At 46.2% G+C, this 22,774-nt stretch overlaps 1 protein-coding gene across 1 annotated transcript in view; it reads left to right on the top strand.

Annotated features, from left to right (window-relative positions):
- Positions 1-22,774, top strand: part of pik3r4 (phosphoinositide-3-kinase, regulatory subunit 4) — a 143,564-nt gene that overhangs the window by 40,767 nt on the left and 80,023 nt on the right. The window contains exons 9-10 of the mRNA XM_072509794.1: positions 17,804-18,005; positions 21,222-21,412. Of these exons, the coding sequence (XP_072365895.1) occupies positions 17,804-18,005; positions 21,222-21,412 (393 nt within the window). The remainder of the gene's footprint in view (positions 1-17,803; positions 18,006-21,221; positions 21,413-22,774) is intronic.

Genomic DNA, 22,774 nt, shown 5'->3' on the forward strand with positions numbered 1-22,774 from the left:
GGACAAAGGTTGGGACCGGTAGGGCAGCACGGTAGCACAAGTGGATAGCACTGTGGCTTCACAGCACCAGGGTCCCAGGTTTGATTCCCCGCTGGGTCACTGTCTGTCCGGAGTCTGCACGTTCTCCCTGTGTCTGTGTGGGTTTCCTCCGGGTGCTCCGGTTTCCTCCCACAGTCCAATGACGTGCAGGTTAGGTGGATTGGCCAAGCTAAATTGCCCTTAGTGTCCAAAAAAGGGTTATTGGGTTACGGGGATAGGGTGGAAGTGAGGGCTTAAGTGGGTCGGTGCAGACTCGATGGGCCGATTGGCCTCCTTCTGCACTATATGTTGTATGTTCTTTGTTCTTAAGACATCGAAGTCTAATAGTTAAATAACCTCAAGCCAGTCTGAGTCTAATTATTTCCTGAGAGTTTGGCAGATTGATGGAAGTACTGGATAGTCAGAGGCTTTTCCCCAGGGTAGAGGGGTCAATTACTAGGGGGCATAGGTTTAAGGTGAGAGGGGCAAAGTTTAGAGTAGATGTACGAGGCAAGTTTTTTACGCAGAGGGTAGTGGGTGCCTGGAACTCACTACCGGAGGAGGTAGTGGAGGCAGGGACGATAGGGACATTTAAGGGGCATCTTGACAAATATATGAATAGGATGGGAATAGAAGGATACGGACCCAGGAAGTGTAGAAGATTGTAGTTTAGTCGGGCAGTATGGTCGGCACGGGCTTGGAGGGCCGAAGGGCCTGTTCCTGTGCTGTACATTTCTTTGTTCTTTGTTCTTTGTACTAATGAATTTTGGTCTCCCTGTCACTATTGGGTTTCCTTGTGTTTCTCAAGATTTTTTTCCATCTGCAATAAATTATGGTGTTTTGTGCATGGCAGACCTATGCTAGGTAATGGACTTGTATAAGTGTAAAAACTAATGAAGATCCGGTAAGTTGCTCATATTACAGCTATTTGTTACAGCAATTATGAGTCGTTCTAATCTACATGTCCTTTCTATTGCTAAAAATAGCTCTCTTTATGACTTCTGCACCATCTAGATTAAATGTCGTCTCCTTTACAGCATTAAATTAATAACATTAATCCACTTTCAGTCAAACAATAGAATAAGTTTTCAAACAATAAGAGAAAAATTATTGAAATCTAACCATGTAATGCATTCTTCAGTCATTTAAAAAAAAAATTCATCATAAAATTTTGTTGATTAACTGTGCTGTTCTGGAGCTATTCTTTAGTAAGCACTTAATCTATAAAATATTTTTAGTCAATATCCAAAAAAACAGTCAAAAGCTGTTGGTGGCCTGATGCAGAAATACAGCTATAAAAAAGAAAATGCTGGAATTCTGTGCAGATCTGACAGCAGCTTTGGAGAGAAACAAAGTAAATATTTTAGATTGATGAACTTTGAGCAGAACTGGGAAAAGTTAGAGATGGAATACGTTTTTAAACCAGTGAAAGGGAGAAGGTGAGAGTAAAAACATAAGGGAAGGTCTGTGATCGCATGTTGGGAAGGAGGGACTGGAATCACAATAGAGTTTGTTGTGCAGAGTCAAGTGGAGTGATAATGGGTCAGGCAAAGAAATGTCTAGAGGAGGTGTAAATCAACAGCTGCTCTCCAAATGCAAAACAATAAGTTAAGCAAGAGAAAATCCAAGCCAGCAATAAAGAAAATAAACTGGGGACAGAAGTTGAGTTCAAAAATTGTTGAACTCTATAACTAGTAGGGAAGGTTGTAAAATACCCAGATGAGGTGCAGCTCCTTGAGCTTGCTTTGAATTTCACACAGCAGGAGGTGGAGGTCAGAAAGAGCAAAGCAAAGAGTTAAAATTACAGGTGACTGGACTGAGTCATGCTTACGGACTGAATGGAGATGTCCACAAATCTGTAACCAATGTAGTGGAGACTACATTATCCTGTAGAATGTGGGAAGTTGTGCTCGTTACTGGTGATCTGGTCAACCACATGTACAGAAAGTGCTGTCAGCTGCAGAAACTTGAGCCGGATCCAGGGTGTAGGCCAATCTACCTAACCTGCACATCTTTGGACTGTGGGAGGAAACCGGAGCACCCGGAGGAAACCCACGCACACTGGGAGGATGTGCAGACTCCGCACAGACAGTGACCCAAGCCGGAATCGAACCTGGGACCCTGGAGCTGTGAAGCAATTGTGCTATCCACAATGCTATCGTGCTGCCCAGCAGGTGTTGAACACCACTTGAATGAAGCACTGAAGGTGGCAAGGGCACAGAATGTACTTTTGGTGGAGAACTAATGTGCAGCACCACAAACTGAGCTGACCGTGAACTATAGCACATAGCTGCTTGACCGGGTCTGTGGTAGATAGTGAGGGACAAACATACTTGACACGTTCTCTTTTTTTTTTTTTTGAAAATGTTTTTATTCAGGTTTTTCCTTTTATACACTACAAAATAAACAAGTCTGTGTAGACCAGATACAATTTACAAAAGCCAAAGATTGGCAATACCCTCCCCCTTCCTTTAATTTTATTTTATTTTAAAATATTTTTATTGAATTTTTTCATCTGTATGTTATATATTATACAATGGGTGAGCAAGATGGTTTGTATACACAATTTATCTGTCCCCCTTTTGTCGGCCATTCCCCCGCCCCCCTCCCCTTTGTTGGTCGGGCTCCAACATGGGGCCCTTTCTTCCTTTGTAGATGCTGTAGGCCCTCTTATCCCTATGGATTTGTGGGAAGCCTCCTCGGTCTTTTCCGTGTCCCCCCCCTGATGTTGCCCTGGGATCCTCCCTTGCTGCCCGCACCTTGTTCCTATCTGCTATTTGTGGTCCTGTCTGCCCTCACTAGCCCCAGCCCCCTTCCTATCTGCTATTGGTTACGAACAAATCATGGGACAGGCTGATGAATAGCCCCCATTCTTTGTGGAAGTCCTCATTCTACCCTCGGATGGTGTGTTTGATCTTCTCCAGATGGAAAAATTCCGACAGGTCTGCCAGTCAGTCCACAGCTGTGGGTGGTGCTGCTGATCGCCAGCCTAGCAGGATTCCCCATCGTGCGATTAAGAAAGCAAAAGCAAGGGTGTTGGCCCTCTTCCCCATGTGAAGTTCTGGCTGGCCCCGAAGACTGCCACTCTCGGGCACGGCTCCACCCTCATCCTACAAACTTGGACATTGTCTTGAAGAAAGCTGTCCAGAACCCGAGAAGTTTGGCAAAAGGCCCAGAACATGTGGGCGTGGTTGGCCGGGCCACCATGGGACTCTTCACACTTGTCCTCCACTTCCGGGAAAAGCCTGTTCATTCGGGTTCTGGTTAGATGTGCTCTTTGCACCACTTTAAACTTCATGAGGCTTAGCCTCGCACAGGAGGAGGAGTTGGAGTTGGCCCTGCTCAGTACTTCGCTTCGGAGACCCACTCTACTTCCGTCTCTAGGTTGTCCTCCCATTTCTGTCTTGGTCTGTCTAATGGTATTCTCGACCTTTCTAACAGTAAATGTCCCCACAGTTCCCCTTCTCCATACAATCCGCCTCCAGCAGTTCCTCCAGCATTGTGTCTCTTGGGGCCCTAGGGTACATTGTCGTCTCCTTCCGGAGAAACTTTTTGATTTGTAAATGTCAGAACTCCTGTCCATTCGGTAGCTCCAGTCTTTCCGTCAGCTTGTCCAGGGTTGCAAGTCTGTCCCCCATGTAGAACTCCCTAATCGCTGGTGATTTCCCCCCCCCCATCCTGACTCCACTTGTGGTTACTGCAGATGGGGACCATGGTGGACACCTCCGTTAAGCCGAACTGCTGTCTCATCTAGTTACCAATTTTTAAAGTCGCTACCACCACTGGGCTAGATGTGTTAGATGTGTACTTTGTCGGGTGGGGGAGGGGGATGGAATGGATGGGAGTGTTGTCGTGGCTAGGACTCCTCCCCCCCCCCCCCCCCCCCCCCCCAAAAAAAACCCGCGCACACAACATAATAATTTTAACTATTCCTTGGAAAAGATGCCCTGGGGATGAAGATCTGTATGGAGATATGTATGGATCTAAACAGGAAGAGGAATCTTGGCAGTATATTAGTATATTCATCTTGATCATCTGCTAGGGAGAGCAGGAGTGCATTCCATCTCTGCATTCACCTTCCTCCGCCAGATTGGTTGGATTCCATTTGTGGATCTGTGTCCACTTGTGGGCTATCTGAATCCCCAGATAGCGGAATTTGTTTTGGGCTAGTTTGAATGGTAGACCCTCCAGGCCCCCCCCCTCCCCCATTCGGGTTCACCGGGTATACCTCACTGTTGCCCAGGTTGAGTTTGTAGCCCGAGAAGGCCACAAACTCTTTCATGAGCTTCGTGATTTCCTTCTCGCCGTTCCGCGGGTCCGAGATGTAGAGGAGCAGGTCATCTGCATAGACTGAGACTGTGCTCTCTGCCTCCTCTTCGGATACCCCTTCAGCCTTTTGCGTCTCGCAGAGCGATCACCAGGTGTTCAATTGCCAGGCCGAACAGGAGTGGGGACAACGGGCATTGTTGCCTGGTGCCCCTGAGCAACTGGAAGTATTCAGAACTGGTGGTGTTGGTCAGAACGCTCGCCTTAGGGGCTTTGTACTGGAGTTTCACCCACAAAGTGAACCCCGTCCCTAGCCCAAATCGCTCCAGTACCTCTGAGGTACTTCCAATCGACTCTGTCGAAGGCATTTTCTGCATTCAGGGAGACTATCACCTCTGCTGTTCTCTCCCTGGATGGGGTTAGTATCAGATTCAGCAGCCGCCTGATGTTCGCAGTTAGCTGTCCATCCTTGATAAAGCATGTCTGGTCCTCTGCGGCCACTTCTGGTATACAGTTTTCCAGTCTCTTGGCTAGGACTTTTATGAGTATTTTCGCATCTACGTTAAGCAGCGAAATGGGTCTATATGATCTGCATTCCGTTGGGTCTTTGTCTTTCTTGGGTATCAGCGATTATGGTGGCCTGTGTTAGCATAGGAAGCATGGAGCCCCTTGCTAACGAGTCTGCGAATGTCTCCTCTGGGTGCTGGCCAGAGCCGGTGTGAATTTTGTATGGAAGTCCCGGCGCCTTCCCCGCCTGCATTGAATTGATGCTCTCCATGACCTCACCCAGTCTTATCGGTGCCTCAAGCTCCCTCTGTCTATCGTCCCCCATGACTGGCATGCCCAGTCCATCGGGTAACCATTTCATCCCAGAGTCCCCGTTGGGGGGTTTCAGAAGTGTACAGTCCCCAATAGAAGGCCTCAAATGCTTAGTTGACTTTTTTTGGTCCGGCTACCAGTCCTCCTCTGCTATCCTTTATCTGGGCTATCTCCCTCGTGGCTGTCTGCTTTCTCAGCTGGTGAGCCAGCTAGCGGCTAGCATTGTCTCAGCAGTGTTCATAAAAGGTCCCCTGTGTCTGGCAGAGTTGGCGCATTGCCTTCCTGGTGGATAGCAGGTTAAAGCCCTGCTTTGTAGCTTTTCCCTCTCTGCCATTAGCTCTATGGTCGGGGCCTCGGAGTACCTTCTGTCGACCGCCAGGATGGAGTCGATCAGTTGTTGCCTGGCTGCCCTCTCTTTCCTATCCCTACGTGTCTTGTAGGCTATAATCTCTCCCCTAATCACAGCCTTCAGAGCCTCCCAGAATATGGAAGGTGAGACTTCCTCATTCTGGTTGTTAGTGATGTACTCCCCTATGGCCCGTGATGTTTTCTGGCGAAGACCTTGCCGGCCAAGTGGTCCGTGTCCAACCTCCATGCGGCGCTATGGGTATGGCCCGTCTCCAACCTCACATCCATGTAATACGGGTGTGGTCAGAGATGACTATCGCGGAGTATTCCGCTCTTACTATGTCTGACAGCACCGATTTCTCCACTTCAAAGAAGTCGATATAGTGTATACCTTGTGCGCTGATGAAAAGATCGAGAATCCCTTCTCACCAGGGTGTAGGAACCGCCGTGGGTCCACTGATCCCATCTGCTCCATGAATGCTCCCAATTCCCTAGCCATGCCTGTCTTTCTCCCTGTTCTGGAGTTTGATTGGTCTGTCGATGGGTCCTGTACAAGTCCGGTCGCACGATCAGTCAGTGTGTGTCGATGTCGGGGAATTCCACCATGGTCTTCTTTATAAAATTTGTGTCGTCCCGGTTGGGCGCGTACACGTTTACCAGGACTATCGGTGCCCCGTCTAGGACACCGCTGACCATGACGTACTGTCCCTCTGGGTCCGTAACAGTTCTTGTCGCCGTAAACACCGTCCGCTTGTTAATCAGAATAGCTACCCTTCTAGCCCTCGTCCCGTAACAGGAATGGTACGTCTATCCCACACTGCCTTTCCTTATCCACAGTCGGTCCTTCTCCCTCAGTCTTCCTTCAAGAGATGCACCTATGTCGGCTATCAAATTTCTCAAATAGGCGAAGACTCTGGATCTGTCCACTGGGCCGTTAAGTCCCCTGAAGTTCCAGGTGATAATCCTGGTGAGGGTTTTTTGTCCCCCCTCCCCCTTTCTGTGGGATTAACCATACTTAACTGGTGGATTTGCCCCAGCACCCCGAGGTTTGTTTTTTAGGGGGCTATCCAAAATGGCCACGGTCACCATTCTCACCAAGAGCACTCCAGGCTTTCCCTTTGTCCATGGGACACCCAACATGGCTGCTAACTGTTAGTACGCCACGTGGGTGCGCCCCTGCACTCCGGGGTCTCCCTTTGTTTAGGGACCCTCCAAAGTGGCTGATTGCGGTGCCATCTTGTTCCTTCAACCTGCACGTCACCTGCTGAAGTCAACCTAAGACCCATCTATTTCTTGTCTTTGTATTCCCCTTTTATTCATTCTCACCCCCCCCCCCAACAATCCCGTGTTCCCCATCTCCCTTACACTCCCCAACCCTGCCCCCGTGGTTCTCTCCACTCCCCTGTTTCCTTCCTTCCTAGCGCAAGCTTTCCCCGCTACTGCAGTGGCCTCCCCTCCTGGAGCTGATCTTACCCCTTTCCCATGTCCGCTAAAATATCTGTTCCCTCTCACTGCCTCATCCTCTCCTGCGTTCCGCTACCCTTGCCCCTCTGTGGTCTGACCTTTCTGTTCAAAGTGATGCAGTACAGTCTCGCGCATAGTGTGTGCCCATCATAGTTCTTTTTTTTTCTCCCCTCTTTTTCCTCTTCTGCTACGCCCTCAGCGTTGCCTTGCCTGCCCCTTGTCCAGGCCGTTTGTCTGAACAAACTCGTCTGCCTCTGCCAGGGTATTGAAACAATGTTCCTTGTTTTGGAACGTGACCCAGTGCCTGGCTGGGAACAGCATTCCAAATCTCACTCTGCACCTGTACAGGACCAATTTTGCCTGGTTGAACTCGGCCCTGCGCTTTGCCAGGTCTACAAGGACATTGGGATTCTATGTCCTTCCCAGCTGCTTGCTTTTGTCTGCCTTGTCCATCGCAGGATCCTCTCATGATCCTGATAATGCAGTTTTGCAATTATCGCCCTTGTTGTTCCCCCGCTTTGGGCTTCAGTCGGAGTGAGCTGTGTGCTCTGTCGATCTCCGGTGGATTGGGGAAGATGTCCCTCCCGACTAGGTTGCCCAGCATCTGAGCCACGTAGCCCTTCGGGTCCCTGCCCTCGATCACCTCTGGCAGGCTCGCAATCTGGATATTCTAGTGTCGGGACCTATTCTGATCATGGACTTTCCCCTTCAAACTCCCCTGGGTCGGCACCAACCTTTTGATTTCAGTCTCCAGAGCGACAATCCTGTTGCTCTGGTCCCTTCAAGCTCCACTGGGTCGGTCACTACCTTTTGATTTCAGTCTCCAGAACGACAATCCTGTTGCTCTGGTCCATCAACCCCTTTTCCAGTTCGAGGATCATCTTCCCTTGAGCCTCCACATTCTTACCCAGTCCATCGATTGCCATCTGCATGGTGACTAGCGCCTCAGTCACTGCCACTTTGACCACCACCTAGATTTCTACTTTTATTGCCTCCCTCATCGCCATCAGTTCGTTTGTCAGGAAAGTCTTTCATCCATCCCCGGGGTGGGGGGGATGGGGTTGGTGGAAGGAGGTTATTGTTCAGGTTATTGGTCTACCTCTCTCCGGGGTGGCTGGGTACCCCTCCCTTCGTGGGTCCGTCGACCCGTCCACCCGCTGCTTATGGCTTTTCCCTCTGCTCCTACCATCTCTGCGGCCTCTCAAGCTCCTGTTTGCTGGCAAGATGATTCTATCCTTTCCCTTAATTGTGGGTGAGAAGACCGAATTTTGGGGCTAATTTTGACGAAAAGTGCCTATTTGGCGATGTTCTGGTGGTGAGCCACCTGATGTTCATCTGCTCAGCACATCACTGTCATCGGAAGTCCCTGATGTCATTCTCACCAACCTGATTCTCTTCCTGCCTGCTGGAAATGCCTCTGTCTGTGACAGTATTGGTAGTTCTGGCCACTGCACAATCCTTTTGAAGTCTCATCTTCACATTGAGGATACCCTCCATCGTCTTGTGTGGTACTACCACCGTGCTGACAGATCTCTCAACTTGAGGCTGGGCATCCATGAGGCGTAGTGGGCCATCAACAGCAGCAGAATTGTACTCAATACCTGTAACATCATGGCCCAACATGTGCCCCACTCTACCATTACCACCAAGCCAAGCAATCAACCATGGGTTCAATGAAGAGTGCAGTAGAGCATGCCAGGAGTCACATGGTCCATACCTAAAAATAACTTTTCAACCTGGTCAAACTACAGCATTTGCACGCAAAACAGCATAAGCAGCAAGTTATAGAGCTAAGCAATTCCACAGCTAACCGATCATATCTGAGCTCTACAGTCCTGACACATCCAGCCATGAATAGTGGTGGGCAATTGAACAACTCTCTGGAGGAGGAGGCTCCATAAATGTCCCCTTTCTAAATGATGGGGAAGCCCAGTATACCAGTGCAAAAGACGAGGCTGAAGCATTCGCAACAATCTTCAACAAGAAGTGCTGAGTGGATGATCCATCTGAGTCATGCCTGGACGTCCCCAGGATCACGGATGCCAGTCTGCAGTCAATTCGATTCACTCCATCTGATATCAAGAAATGGCTGAAGGCACTGGATACTGCAAAGGCTATGGACCCTGACAATATTCAGGCAATTGTACTGAAGACTTGTACTCCAGTACCTGCTGCACTACTAACCAAGCTGTTCTAGTCATCTACCCGATAATCTGGAAAATTGCCCATGTATGTTCTGGAAACAAAAAGCAGGACAAATTCAAATGCTACAGTAGTGAACTCGCCAACATTGAGGGCATCTAAAAGTTTATTGGATAAACATGGATGATAATGGCATAGTGTAGGTTAGATGGCTTTTGTTTCGGTGCAACATCGTGGGCCGAAGGGCCTGTACTGCGCTGTATTGTTCTATGTTCTATGTTAACCCGGCCAATTGCCACTCCTTGGTTGATTCTACTCTTGATCATAGCAAAGTGATGGAAGGGGCAATCGACCGCTATCGAGTGGCTCTTGCTTAGCAATAACCTGCTCTGATACTCTGTTTGGGTTCTGCCAGGGCCACTTGGCCCCTGTGCAATGATGACATGTAAATTCATTATTGATGGCATAAATCTTATGATTGGGCGCACAAATAAAATACCGTCACTCAGCTCCTTACTTCATTACAGCCTTGGTTCAAACATGGACAAAATAACTGAATTTCAAAGGTGGAATGAGTGACTGCCCTTAGCATCAGGGCAACATTTCACTGAATGTGGCATCAAGAGCCCTAGCAAGACTGATGTCAGTGGGGGTGGGGGGGGGGGGAGTGATGCTGCTTGGAGTCATATTTAGCACAAAGAAAGATGGTTGTGGTGGTTGGATGTCAATCATCCCAGCTCCACTACATCACTGCAGGAGTTCCTTGGAGTAGTGTCCTAGGCCCAACCATCTTGAGCTACTTTATCAATGACCTTTTCATCAGAAGGTCAGAAGTAATGTTCAGCACCATTGTGACTCTTGGATACTGAGTGCCAGTTCATAGACAATATCTAAGCTTGGGCTGACAAGTGCCAAATAACATTTACACCACACAAGTGCCAAACAATGGCCATCTCCAACAGGATAGAATCTAACCATTGTCCCTTGACATTTAATAGCATTACCATCACTGGATCACCCACTAGCATCATTGGGAGGGGGGGGGGGTGGGGAGGGGAGGGGGGGGGGGGGGGAGTTTAACGGTTGATCAGAAACTGGACTGGTTTGGGGGGGTGGGGAAGGAGGGGGTTTACCGTTGATCAGAAACTGAACTATTAGCCATATAAATACTGTGGCTACAAAGACTTGGAATTCTGCAGCAAGCAACTCGCCTCCTGATTCCCCAGAGCCTGTCCGCTATGTACAAGGCACAAATCAGGAGTGTGATGGAATACTCGCACTTGGTTGAATGAGTGCAGTTCAAAGAACACTGAAGAAGCTCGGCCTGCTTGATTGATACCCCTTCCACAAATATTCACTCCCTGAACTACCGACAAACGGTGGCTGTAGTGTGTACCATCTACAAGATGCACTGCAAGAACTTACCAACGTCCCTTCGGCTGCACCTTGCAAACCCAGGTCAATAGTCAGAGGCTTTTCCCCAGGGTAGAGGGGTCAATTACTAGGGGGCTTAAGTTTAAGGTGCGAGGGGCAAGGTTTAGAGTAGATGTACGAGGCAAGTTTTTTTACACACAGGGTAGTGGGTGCCTGGAACTCGCTACCAGAGGAGGTGGTGGAAGCAGGGACGATAGTGATATTTAAGGGGCATCTTGACAAATACATGAATAGGATGGGAATAGAGTGATACGGACCCAGGAAATGTAGAAGATTGTAGTTTAGTCGGGCAGCATGGTCGGTACGGGCTTGGAGGGCCGAAGGGCCTGTTCCTGTGCTGTACTTTTCTTTGTTCTTTGTTGATTACGAGGTCAGCAGGAACATGGGAACACCACCACCTGCAAGCGCCCTTCCAAGTCACTTACCATCCCGACTTGGAAATATTTTGCTGTTACTGGGTCAAAATCCTGAAATTGCAAAAATTTAAGAATGCTGCTCACCACCAACTTCTGAAGCGCAATTAAGGATGGGCAATAAATGCTCACTTAGCACACCCATATTTCATAAAATGAATTTTAAAAATACGATGTGAGAAACAACGTTTTTCACATAGCGACTGGCTCGGATATGGAGTGCACTGCCTGGAGGTATGGTGGTGACGTGCGTGATCAAAGCTTTCAAAAAGATAATTGTTTCAACAGAAACAACATAGTGCTACAGGGAAATGGCAGGAGAATGGCACTCAGTCATAATGCTCATTAAGGGAACGCCGCGGAATGAACTGAATGGCCTCCTTCTGCGCTATAACAATTCTGTGATTCTATGAATAGTGTCCTAAAATGAAACTTATTTGCCTGGTAGTGCAGAACTTGAGAATTGCTGAAAAAAGCTGGCATGATGTCAGAGCTTTTTGTTTGGCACTCTTGAGGACAGATGCCAGAATACTAAATTTAAAGGGAACACAAATTTGTACTGCATGTGAAAAGGCTGCTGATTAGTTGTTGGCAATTCAACTCTGGTCAAGGCATTGCTTGAGGGAACAGTTATCCATCAAGCTTTTGATTACATTTATGCAGTATAATTTCCTTTTGAAATTTGGTATTCTTGTCTGTCCTGATGAATGCAAGATGGAAAGCTTAATCATATCTCATTCGGCAATACTCAAATTAAAAGGGATACAAGAAAGTTGTTTCCCTTTGGGCCCCAGATGATGAGAATGAGGAGAAAAAGGGGAAATATTGCATTTTCTGTGCTTGCATGGAAATGTGCTGCAGAAGTGGGAGGCGTTGTGAAGAATATTGAGGACTGGACCAGGGTATTGTGGAAGGAATGGTCTCTTTGGCGAATGTGCAAACTCCACACGGTCAGTGACTCGGGGCTGGGATAGAACCCGGGTCCTCACCGCCTTGAAGTCATCAGTGTATCAGAAAAGAGGAGAGGGGGCCTGATATGCAGGGCTGGAATGAAGAAATATTGACACATCTCACAAAAAGCCAGACAAAGCATGTCAATTCCCACAGCAACACCTTTTTATTTGGAGGACGTGAGTGGAGTTAAAGGAGATGTTACAAAACTAGTTTATCCAGTCTGAGGAAGGTGGTAGCAGATAGGGAGAAGTTGGGTCTCCACTCGAGGAAGAAGAGTTTTCACACCAACTTTGATTTGGATGTCCTTGGTAAAGAGCAGGCGGTTAGGGCCAAGAAACTGGATACTGTTAGAAGTGCTTGAAGACATTGAAACATTCAGATGTCGTGGGAAGAGACTGGATAAGGCGAGAAAGAAAATGAGATAGGAAGAGTTCAGTGACACATGGACGGGCTGATTCTTGATTTTGGGAAGGAGGTAGAAATGGTGGTTTGTGAAATATGCAATTGGAGTGGCGGAAAGATTTCCAGTGGTATTGAAGCCATTCACAGTCCTGGAAAGGATGTCTTGATATTTGGTGGGTCATGGTCCAGGGCAGGTAGGGGGAAATGTTGGAGAATTGATATTTAGGATCTACAAGGTAGAGATCGGTTTGCCAGGCAAAAACAGCACCCATCCTGATCAGGTTTGATGACATGTTCAGTTTGAATCTAATGAGATTGGAGTGCTGCAAATTTAGAGGGAGACAGGTTAGAGAGTGTGAAGGAAGCGTATAAATTGAGATGGCTGGTGTCACACTGAGGGTTCTCACTGAAAAGATCTAGAGATGATACAAAACCAGGGTGTGGGGTCCAGATAGAGGGAGACTGCTGAAGACGAGTAAGGGGATCGTCTATGGCCAGGGAGTCTTCCCCTGCACAGTGGTGGGTGCAGAGATGATGGCAAAGGAGTCAGCACGGCGGCAAGCTCAAATATCATTAAGGTGCAGGCATAAGGGGATGAAACGGAGACCTTAGTTAAGGACACATTCAGAGTTGGAGAGGGTAAGGTTGCGAATACGCTGCACAGGGGGAGATTGGAAAAAAGGATGGGGTCAGACGGAAGTGATGGGGGAAAAAAGGATCTGCTGGGTGGAGTTTTTGAAGCTTTATATCCTGCACACTGAAAGGAAGAATAGATGTTTTTGTTCAATAATCAGATGAAGCAATAGATGATATTACACTGTGGACCTGGACAACTTTAGAGAGAGGCAACTTTGGAGAGTTAGGGGTGGCACAGTGGCGAGCAATGATGCCTTACAGCTCCAGGGATCGAACTGCCTGATCGAACGTGAGAAAGGAAATAGAAAGCAGTGAAGGTGAACAAGGCCATCAGAGGGAAGAGCCAAACTTCTTCGAAGTGGTCATTCCGCGGACAGTACTCTAATAGTGATTTGGCCGAATTGACTGGTTTATCAGTCTAAAATTCTGAGCAGCTTCTTATCCAACAGTTGACCAGTTAATTAATTGCATGTGGAACAGTATAAACTCGATAAATTCACACAAGAGAAAGGGAGTTGCAGAAGTTATTAGTTCCAAGAAATACAGTGAGGAAGCTAATTGCATGTTTTACAAGAGTAGCTTCGTTGAAACAATATTTTCATTTCCAAATCATTGCTATGTTATCACCATATGAAACTTTTCTTTCTCAACTACATGGATTTATTTAATATTGTTACTGGCTCACAGAAACCCCCAGTGTTACCACTGTAAATTGTGCTTAATTTATTTTAGTTTTATAGCAACCTAAAGCATTAAGAACTTTATCAGTTTCTGTATTAGAAATTATTCAACTGCATATATTGTTCTGTTAACCTTTCCCCTTACAAGTCCTTGTGTCCACATTATTTTTTTTTGTATAACATTTTATTAAGGAATTTATAATTTTATAATCATTACAACAGTACAAATATAAATGTAAACATAGTGCATAAAAACATCTCCATCCCTCGCTAATCCCACCTACCCTAAACAGAAAATAGCCTAACTTTTGCTGGCCCTCCCACACACCTCGCACACCTGTCCTCTATCCCAAAGAACTTGCTCATCCGGGCCACCGTCATGTGTGCCTGGTGAAGCACCTTGAATTGTATCTGGCTAAGCCTAGCACACGATGAGGACAGGTTGACCCTGCTCAGAGCGTCTGCCCACAGACCCGCTTCTATCTCTCTTTCTCTCTCTCTCTCTCTCTCTCTCTTCCCCCCCCCCAGCTCATCTTCCCATTTGCGCATTAGCTCATCTATCTGAGTTATCTCTCACTCCATAAGCTCTTTGTAGATATCCAAAACCTTCCCCACCCACACCCCCGTTCTAGAAAATACCCTGCCTGTATCCCCCGTGGCGATAGGAGCGGAAATTCGAAACCTGCCTTCGCACAAAATCCCGTATCTGCAGATATCGAAACCCATTCCCTTACGGCAATTGAAACTTCTCCAAACAGGGAAAGCTCCCATCTATAAATAAATCTCCTATCCTCTCGATCCCTGCTCTCTTGCCACCTCCGAAAGCCCCCATACAACCTCCCTGGGACAAACCGGTAATTATTACAAATTGGAGCCCATACCGATGCTCCCTCCACTCTCATATGTTTCCTCCACTGCCCCCAGACTCTCAGGGTCGCCATTACCACCGGGCTTGTGGAATACTGGGCCGTTCGAGAACGGCAGAGGTGCCGTTATCAATGCCCCTAAACTTGTTCCCTTACAGATGCCACCTCTACTCGCTCCCACACCGACCTGAACCCCCCCACTACCCACTTCCTAATCATGGCTATGTTTGCCGCCCAGTAATAGTTGCTAAAGTTCGGCAGCGCAGCCCACCCTCCCTCGACTACACTCCAGCAGCACTTTCTCTACTCGCGGGATTTTACCAACCCACACAAAAGCAGAGATCACCTATTTACCCGTTTTAAAAAAGGCCTTTGGGTTAAAGATAGGGAGGCACTGGAAAACAAACAAAAATCTCGGGAGGACCGTCATTTTCACGGTCTGTAGCCTCCCCGCCAGTGACAGTGCGAGCATGTCCCACCCCTGAAAGTCCTTCATTTGTTCCACTAGCCGGGTCAAATTTACTTTATATAGCAGCTCCCTTTCCCGTGCCACCTGGATTCCCAAATAGCGGAACCACCCCCCCACCACCACCACTCTGAATGGCAGCTCCCCCAGTCTCCTCTCCTGCCCCTTGCCTCGATCGCAAACATCTCACTTGTACCCCAAAAATGGCCAAATTCCCATAAGATCCACATAATCTCCTGCATCCCCCCCCATATGTGTCGGAAATATACAGAAGCAGGTTGTCTGCGTATAGCGAGACCCTGTGTTCCACCTCCCCCGAACTATCCCCTTCCAGTCCTTTGATGCTCTTAGCGCCATCACCAGAGGCTCTATGGCCAAAGCAAACAGCAATGGGGGAGGGGACATCCTTGCCTTGTCCTTCTGTGCAGTTTAAAGTAGCCCAATGTCAGCCGATTCGTTCGTACACTCGCCACCGGTGCCTGGTACAACAAACGAACCCAATCAATGAAGCCCTGCCCAAACCCGAACCGTCCCAACACCTCCCACAAATAATTCCACTCCATCCAGTCGAAGGCCTTTTCCGTGTCCATAGCGACCACTATCTTCATCTCCCTCCCTTCGGAGGACATTATGATCACATTTAAGAGCCTTCTAACGTTGGCCGTTAGCTGCCTGCCCTCAACAAACCCCATCTGATCTTCCTCTATCACCTCCGGGACACAGCCTTCTATCCTTGAGGCCAAGATTTTAGCCAACAGTTTGGCATCGACATTCAATAGGGAGATTGGCCTGTATGACCCGCATAGCTCTGGGTCCTTCACCCGCTTCAGGATCAATGAGATCGAGGCCTGTGTCATTGTTGGGGGAAGAACACCCAGCTGTCTTGTCTCGTTAAATGCCCTCCCCATCAGCTGGCCCATCATCCCAGAAAACTTCTTATAGAATTCCACTTGGTAGCCATCCGGTCCCGGGGCCTGACTCGACTGCATGGCCTCCAGTCCCTCTACTATTTCTTCAATCTCGATTGGGGCTCCCAACCCCTCCACCAACCCTTCCTCCACCTTTGGAAACTCCAACCCTTTCAAAAGCTGCCTCATCCCCTCCACCCCAGCTGGGGTTTTTGACTCATACAGCCAACTGTAAAACTCCTTAAACACCCCATTCACCCCTGCTGGGTCCAAGACCAGATTCCTTCCTCTGTCCATCACTCTTCCTATCTCCCTGGCCGCCTCACTTTTCCTTAGCTGGTGTGCAAGCATCCTGCTGGCCTACTCCCCATACTCGCATATCACCTTCCTCAATTTCTCCACCGCCTTCCCTGTAGATAACAGACCAAACTCCATCTGTAGCTTCTGCCGCTCCTTCAATAACCCTGCCTCCGGGGCCTCTGTATATCTCCCATCCGCCTGGAGTATTTCCCCAACCAACCTATCTATCTCTGCTCGCTTACCTTCTCCTTATGGGCCCGTAACTAGATTAGCTCTCCCCTGACCACTGCCTTCAGCGCTCCCCAAACCGTTGTTGCCAAAACTTCCCCCGAGTCATTTATTTCCAAATAGTTCTAGATGGCCTCCCTCATACGCCTGCACCCCCCCCTCATCTGCTAACAATCCTACGTCCAATCTCCATTGCGGAGGCTGACCACCATCCTTGTTCACCCATAGATCCACCCAGTGTGGGGCATGGTCCGACACAACAATTGCCGAATACTCGGTATCCACCACCCTGCCAGTAAAGCCCTGTTGAAGATGAAAAAATCGATAAGGGAGTATAGTTTGTGGACATGGGAAAAGAAAGAAAACTCCTTCGTTCTTGGCCGTCCGAACCTCCATAGGTCAACCCCCCCCCCCCCCCCCAATGATCAGCTTATGCGAGTCCAGGTCCGGGATCTTCCCTAACACCCGCCTCATAAACTCCGCATCGTCCCAGTTTGGTGCGTAAATATTTACGAACATGCGTGTCACATATGCCCATGCGCCCGATCTCTCAATGCCCTCCGGCAGGCCAACGATCCTCCGATTCTGCCTGCGGGACCTGTTCTCCGCATCCTCCACCTTCTCCTGCAGACTTTGCTGGTGGGCCCTCATCAGTCCCATTTGTGCCTCCATCGTAGTTAGCTGGTCCTCGTGTTCGGCCACTTTCTCTTCCACCCTCTGGATCCCCTGTCCTTGGGCTTCTAGTCTCTGTTGCACCCGATTGAGCAATGCCTTAATCTGGTCTAAACCTTCCTGCTTTTGCTTGGCAAAACTCTCCTGAATGAATTTCACCAGCTGTATCGTTGACCACTGGGCCGCCAATCCAGGATCCTGCACCTCCGCCATGTTCTCCTGTGCTGTAGGTTCTGCGCGTGTCTTTTTTGCCCGGCTATTTCTTATAAGACCACTTCTGGTCCACGTCTCCATAACCTGGTGGGGGAATTCCTCCTCTCTGTCTCACCCGCTGCCGATTTTTCCGATCAAGTTCCACAAAAGTCAGGAGAAAAGGTCCAGAAAGTCCACCACGAGTGGGAGCTGCCAAATAGCGACCTCCTATTCCATGGCCGCCACCGGAAGTCCGTGTTCACGTTATTAATGGAAACCATTTGCTTAATTGTGTCTTACTGTAATTTTGTCCTTCCCCCAATGGTAACATTGCAGCTTATGAGCTTCTTGGAGGAGGATGTGCTCCAGAGCAACACAACTGACTCTCACTTCCCAGATTGATGCAAGTTCTGTAAATTAACAATATAAAATCAACGTATTACTTAAGGTCAGAATGTATGATATTAAATGGAGCTTGAATTTTGTATTTTCCTTGGTCGAATTATTCTCCAACCCTGCTTTACATGAAGACTATCTCTCAATCTGTAACGGTTTCCATAAATAACTTATCATGTGATTAATCGTCTTAATGTAGGGGATGACTGAAGCAGATGAAGACAAGCTATTAGCTCTGAAGGATTTCATGCTAAAGTCGAACAAGGCCAAAGCCAATGTGGTGGACCAAAGCCACATGACTGACAGCAGCCAGAGTGGTGTGATTGACCTGGCTGCTCTTGGAATTCCTGGAAGACACATTGATCTTGTTAAGACAAAACAAGAAAATGATGATAAACGAGGTGGACCTCTTTTTTTTTTTCTCTTGTTTATTTATAATTGGGAATAATCGGATCATGTAGTTATGGAATGACTATAATTGCTGCTAGAGAATTGAACAGATTCAACTTTTTGATTGAGTTCAAAAAGTAGTATTTGTCCACTAGATACTCACTAAACACTGTGCAGATGAATTTTTAATAACGTGATAATTCCTAAATTACTGCCAAACATTCCCTCTAACATTTTACAAATGTGGAGTTTCCGATTTTAATTACTGGTAGAATTCTTTTTAACTTTCTCTCTTTGTCTTTCTCTCTATCAACCCCATCTTTCTTTCCCTAGGTTAGACTCTGCATGTGTTGATGAGGATTCTTCAATATGTTTGAAGATGTTTCCTGTTGCTTGCCCTGCTTACATAGGTCCCAGCGTGAAATTCTGAATCACTAAATCTGAATCATTACCAGAGATTTCCGTGCTAAAAGCTTGCATGAAATCTATTGGAAGCTGTCAGAGGCAAGTGCCATTCACTTGCTGCTGACTGCAAAATTGCGGTCTGGGGCCTATAAATACACATTTTTAGAATATTGTTACAGTACAGGACCAAACGCAATGTAAGTTAAGAAACTGAACAAGAAACCCCAACAGTTTTGCAATTTGTAAACTGAGGAAATGATACTTCACCACCAGGAGTAATTTCACTGACGAACAGGGATTTAAAAAAAAAAACTTTATTCTTAACACGGTCAACTATATGAACATCACAGAAAATAACTTGCAACAAACAGTTGAACAATTCTTAACAATAAAAGGAAACGCTTGAATTTCTAACTTATACCTTCCTTATCTCCGATTAAGCAAAGCCCATTGTAGGTCAAAAACCTCTTGGAAATAAAATAAGCAAGCACAGAGAGAGATACTTGCTGTCCTCTGTAGAGTTGCTTTCAGCAAAGGAGACCAATCCTTTCAGACACTAGCTGAACTGCCTGCTGCAGACCTGGCTCCTCCATTAATTAAATCATCTCTATCCCACTAACTGTCTTATGACCACCTTCCTGAGGCTAAACACATCTCCACAATTATCAAAATCCCAAGGAATCTTCTGTCTATAAACAAAAGTCAATTGATGCTATATAGGTAAACAAATAGTTATAAGCAATGATTATCCCACTTTTACAACTGCTTAAAATTGCATCTTTTGCATTCACCCCTCCTGCCTGTATAATAAACCAGGATTTTGAAAAATATTATGGCAATAGATACATGTATAATATATATAACAATTGCCTACATTCATCACAACTTGAAGTATTTGTTGTTTGACAGTAAAGTTTGTGCTAAGTCACCACTTTCTGGATAGTTAGTGGCCTTTTAAAAGATGATGTTATAAAATGTAACTTTGACCCCTTTTCCTGACATTTTCATCCTCATTAGCTTTTAAAACACTTTAATATGTTAATACCCATTGAACACCAAATTATTGATGGGTGGGGGTTCCACAATAAATACACATGATTTTATACTACTACAACACTCTTTCAGGGGAAAGTTTCCATCAAAACTCTGCGTTGCTTGAGTCCTTGCACTGGAACATTGGAAAAGTCACAGGTGCAATTTATTCCTTACTTGAAGCAGTGATGCTTTGAAATTGAAATCTGACATAAAAATCATCTAACATAAAATATGCCATTATTTTTGCCAACATTGTACATAAAAGGGAAGGTAAAACTGCTGAGCGCAGTGGCCTTGTAATACTGAAGTAGCTGTAAATGTATGAGGAATAATTGTGGCTCAGCCATAACTAAATTCATCTTTTGGAATTTGGCTTTAACAGAACCTTGTAGGTCTTAGACTGTTTGGTGTCCTCCAACGTTAATTATGTCAATGAATTTCAGGAAAAAACAATTAAATTGAGCAAATGTATTCATATTTTCAAACAAGTCCTTCCTTTCTCAAGGAGTCACCCTGATAACTTTCAGTGAACTGTTTTTTAAAAATATATATTTTCTTTTTGGATTTTGGTTTTTGCATTGACTGATCCCCGGAAAGGAGACTGCTTTCAGTTTTTTCATTTGTAAACATGGTCATTTGTGCCAGAATTCATGTTTAACGGAAGCAGATTTGCCTCATTCTAAAATTATTTGGTTCAAGTTCATTTTGAGTAAAATTTAGGTGTGAACATTTTTTCTCAATTAGAATATATCAAATTGTTATTAAACACAGTAGAAAAAAGCAGATCACAAATTCTGGTTAAAGCCCTGATGAGTTACCAGTTTGAATCCAGAATTGTCATAACTTCTAAATGCTCGCAACATTCGGCACCATTTTTGGCAACTTCGAACTGGAGCAGTCCATGTCCAAATGCAGCAAGACCTGGACAATATCCAGGCTTGGGCTGGCAAGTAACATTTGCACCCACAGATGCCAGGCAATGACCATTTCCAATAAGAGGGAATCTACCCATCACCCAGTAACATTCAGTGGTATTACCATTGCTGAATCCCACACTATCAACATCTAAAGGGTTACACTTGAACCAGAAACTGAACTTGACGAGCCACATAAATACTGTGGCTACAAGAGCAGGTCAGAGGCTTGGAATTTACAGCGAATAACTCGTCATCTACTCCACAAAGCCAATCCACCATCTTCAAGGCTGTAGGGAGTGTAAAAGAATACTCTCTGCATACCTAGATGAAAGCAGCTCTAACAATACAAGAAGTATGATGTCAACCAGGACAAAGCCCACTTGATTGGCATCCCATCGACAAACATTCACTCCTTCCTCCACTGATTATGTGGCAGTGGTGTGTACCATCTATAGGATGCACTGGAGGAACTCTGCAAGGCTCGTTAGGCAGCACCTTCTAAACCCACAATCATTACCATCTAGAAGAACAAGGGCAGGAGAAGTATGGCAACACCTCCACCTGAAGGTTCCCCTCCAAGCCACTCTTAATGCTGATTTGGAAATATATCACCATTCCTTCACTGCCAAAATCCTGGATCTTCCTCCTAAAACCATTATGGGTGTACCTAAACCATATGAACTGCAGCAGTTCAAGAGGCAGCTCATCGCCACTTTCTTTAGGCCAATTTGGAATGGGCAGTAAGTGCTGGCCGAGCCGGCGATGCTTGCACCCCGTGAATGAATTTATTAAAAAAAAAAAAAGTTGATTAGATTTCAGAAGATAATTAAATAGCTGAACTCAATCTTGCCTTTCGATATCCAATTTCAGCAAGAAGACATGTGAAACAAGACTCAAATTTGAATGAAGAATGGAAGAGCATGTTTGGCTCTCTTGAACCTTCAAATATTGTTCAACCTAAAGTCCTTGCAGTTCCTGGGGACCAGGAAAATGTCACAGGGAAGAATCTCCGTTCAGAGTCTTCACCGGGGATGATGATCACTAATCCAGCTTTGCATCAGGTTAATAGAAACTTCACCATGCTAATATTCATTTTTGTCTCTTTTTTTCTATTGTGACTTTGATGACATTGACTGATAGCTTCACAATTACCATTTTAATAATTACCATTTTAATAATGGCTTTAGGCATGTTAGGTCAGGCATTGTGTGGTTTTCTCCACAATATCCTTAATCTCATTCTTAAAATATGGTCCTTAATACACTAGCTTGACATTCTGTTTCTCAAGCTGCCTGCCTTGGAAAAATGTGATTTAATCCTGCACACGTGGTCACCCCATCAGCAATATCTCTGTAGGCATATGCACACATTGTTTACATTACTCGTGCAACCTTTGCAAAGTGTTTCACGTTAGCAGCACTGATATTGCAGGGAAATTGGGCTGGCAAACTTTCTTCATGATTTCTACTGAGTTTTTCACTTTCTACCAGGTAACATTTTGTACCGTAGATTGCTTATGCACCTCATTGTGTAGTTAGTTTCCTAATGGTTGAACACGGTGACTTCAAAAACCATCAGCACAAGCGGAACTTCATGAATGATGAGAGTTCTGAAAGAGGAACAGATTTTGTTCTGTACCTGTTAATATTATGTTTCTTTTTAAAAAAAATATATTTTATTCAAGTTTTTTGGCCAAACATAACAATACGTAGTGTTTCTTTTACACAACAATAAAGCAATATAAATAACCGTGGCCAGTTTAAACAAATAAATAAATAATATATATAAACAAAAACAAAAAAACTAAACTAAACTAAATGGCAACTGCCTTGTCCAAAATAAATACTTTCCAAAAATACAGTCCAACAATCCAATATACAATTACATATACCAAATACCTATACAATAACATCCTGAGAGTCCGTCCGATTCCTCCTCCCCCCCCCCCCCCCCCCCGTTCTAACTTTATGAACCCTGTCATATCGTTTATCCAGGTCTCCACCCCCGGGGGTTTGGCTTCCTTCCACATTAACAATATCCTGCGCCGGGCTACAAGGGACGCAAAGGCCAACACGTCAGCCTCTCTCGCCTCCTGCACTCCCGGCTCTTCTGCAACCCCAAATATAGCCAACCCCCAGCTTGGTTCGACCCGGACCCCCACCACCTTCGAAAGCACCCTTGCCACCCCCACCCAGAACCCCTGTAGTACCGGGCATGACCAGAACATGTGGGTGTGATTCGCTGGGCCTCTCGAGCATCTCGCACACCTATACTCTACCCCCAAAAATTTACTAAGCCGTGCTCCAGTCATATGCGCCCTGTGTAGCACCTTAAATTGTATCAGGCTTAGCCTGGCACACGAGGACGATGAGTTTATCCTACGTAGGGCATCCGCCCACAGCCCCTCTTCAATTTCCTCCCCA

This window comes from Scyliorhinus torazame, chromosome 6, assembly GCF_047496885.1.
Source record: "Scyliorhinus torazame isolate Kashiwa2021f chromosome 6, sScyTor2.1, whole genome shotgun sequence".
Lineage (NCBI taxonomy): Eukaryota > Metazoa > Chordata > Chondrichthyes > Carcharhiniformes > Scyliorhinidae > Scyliorhinus > Scyliorhinus torazame.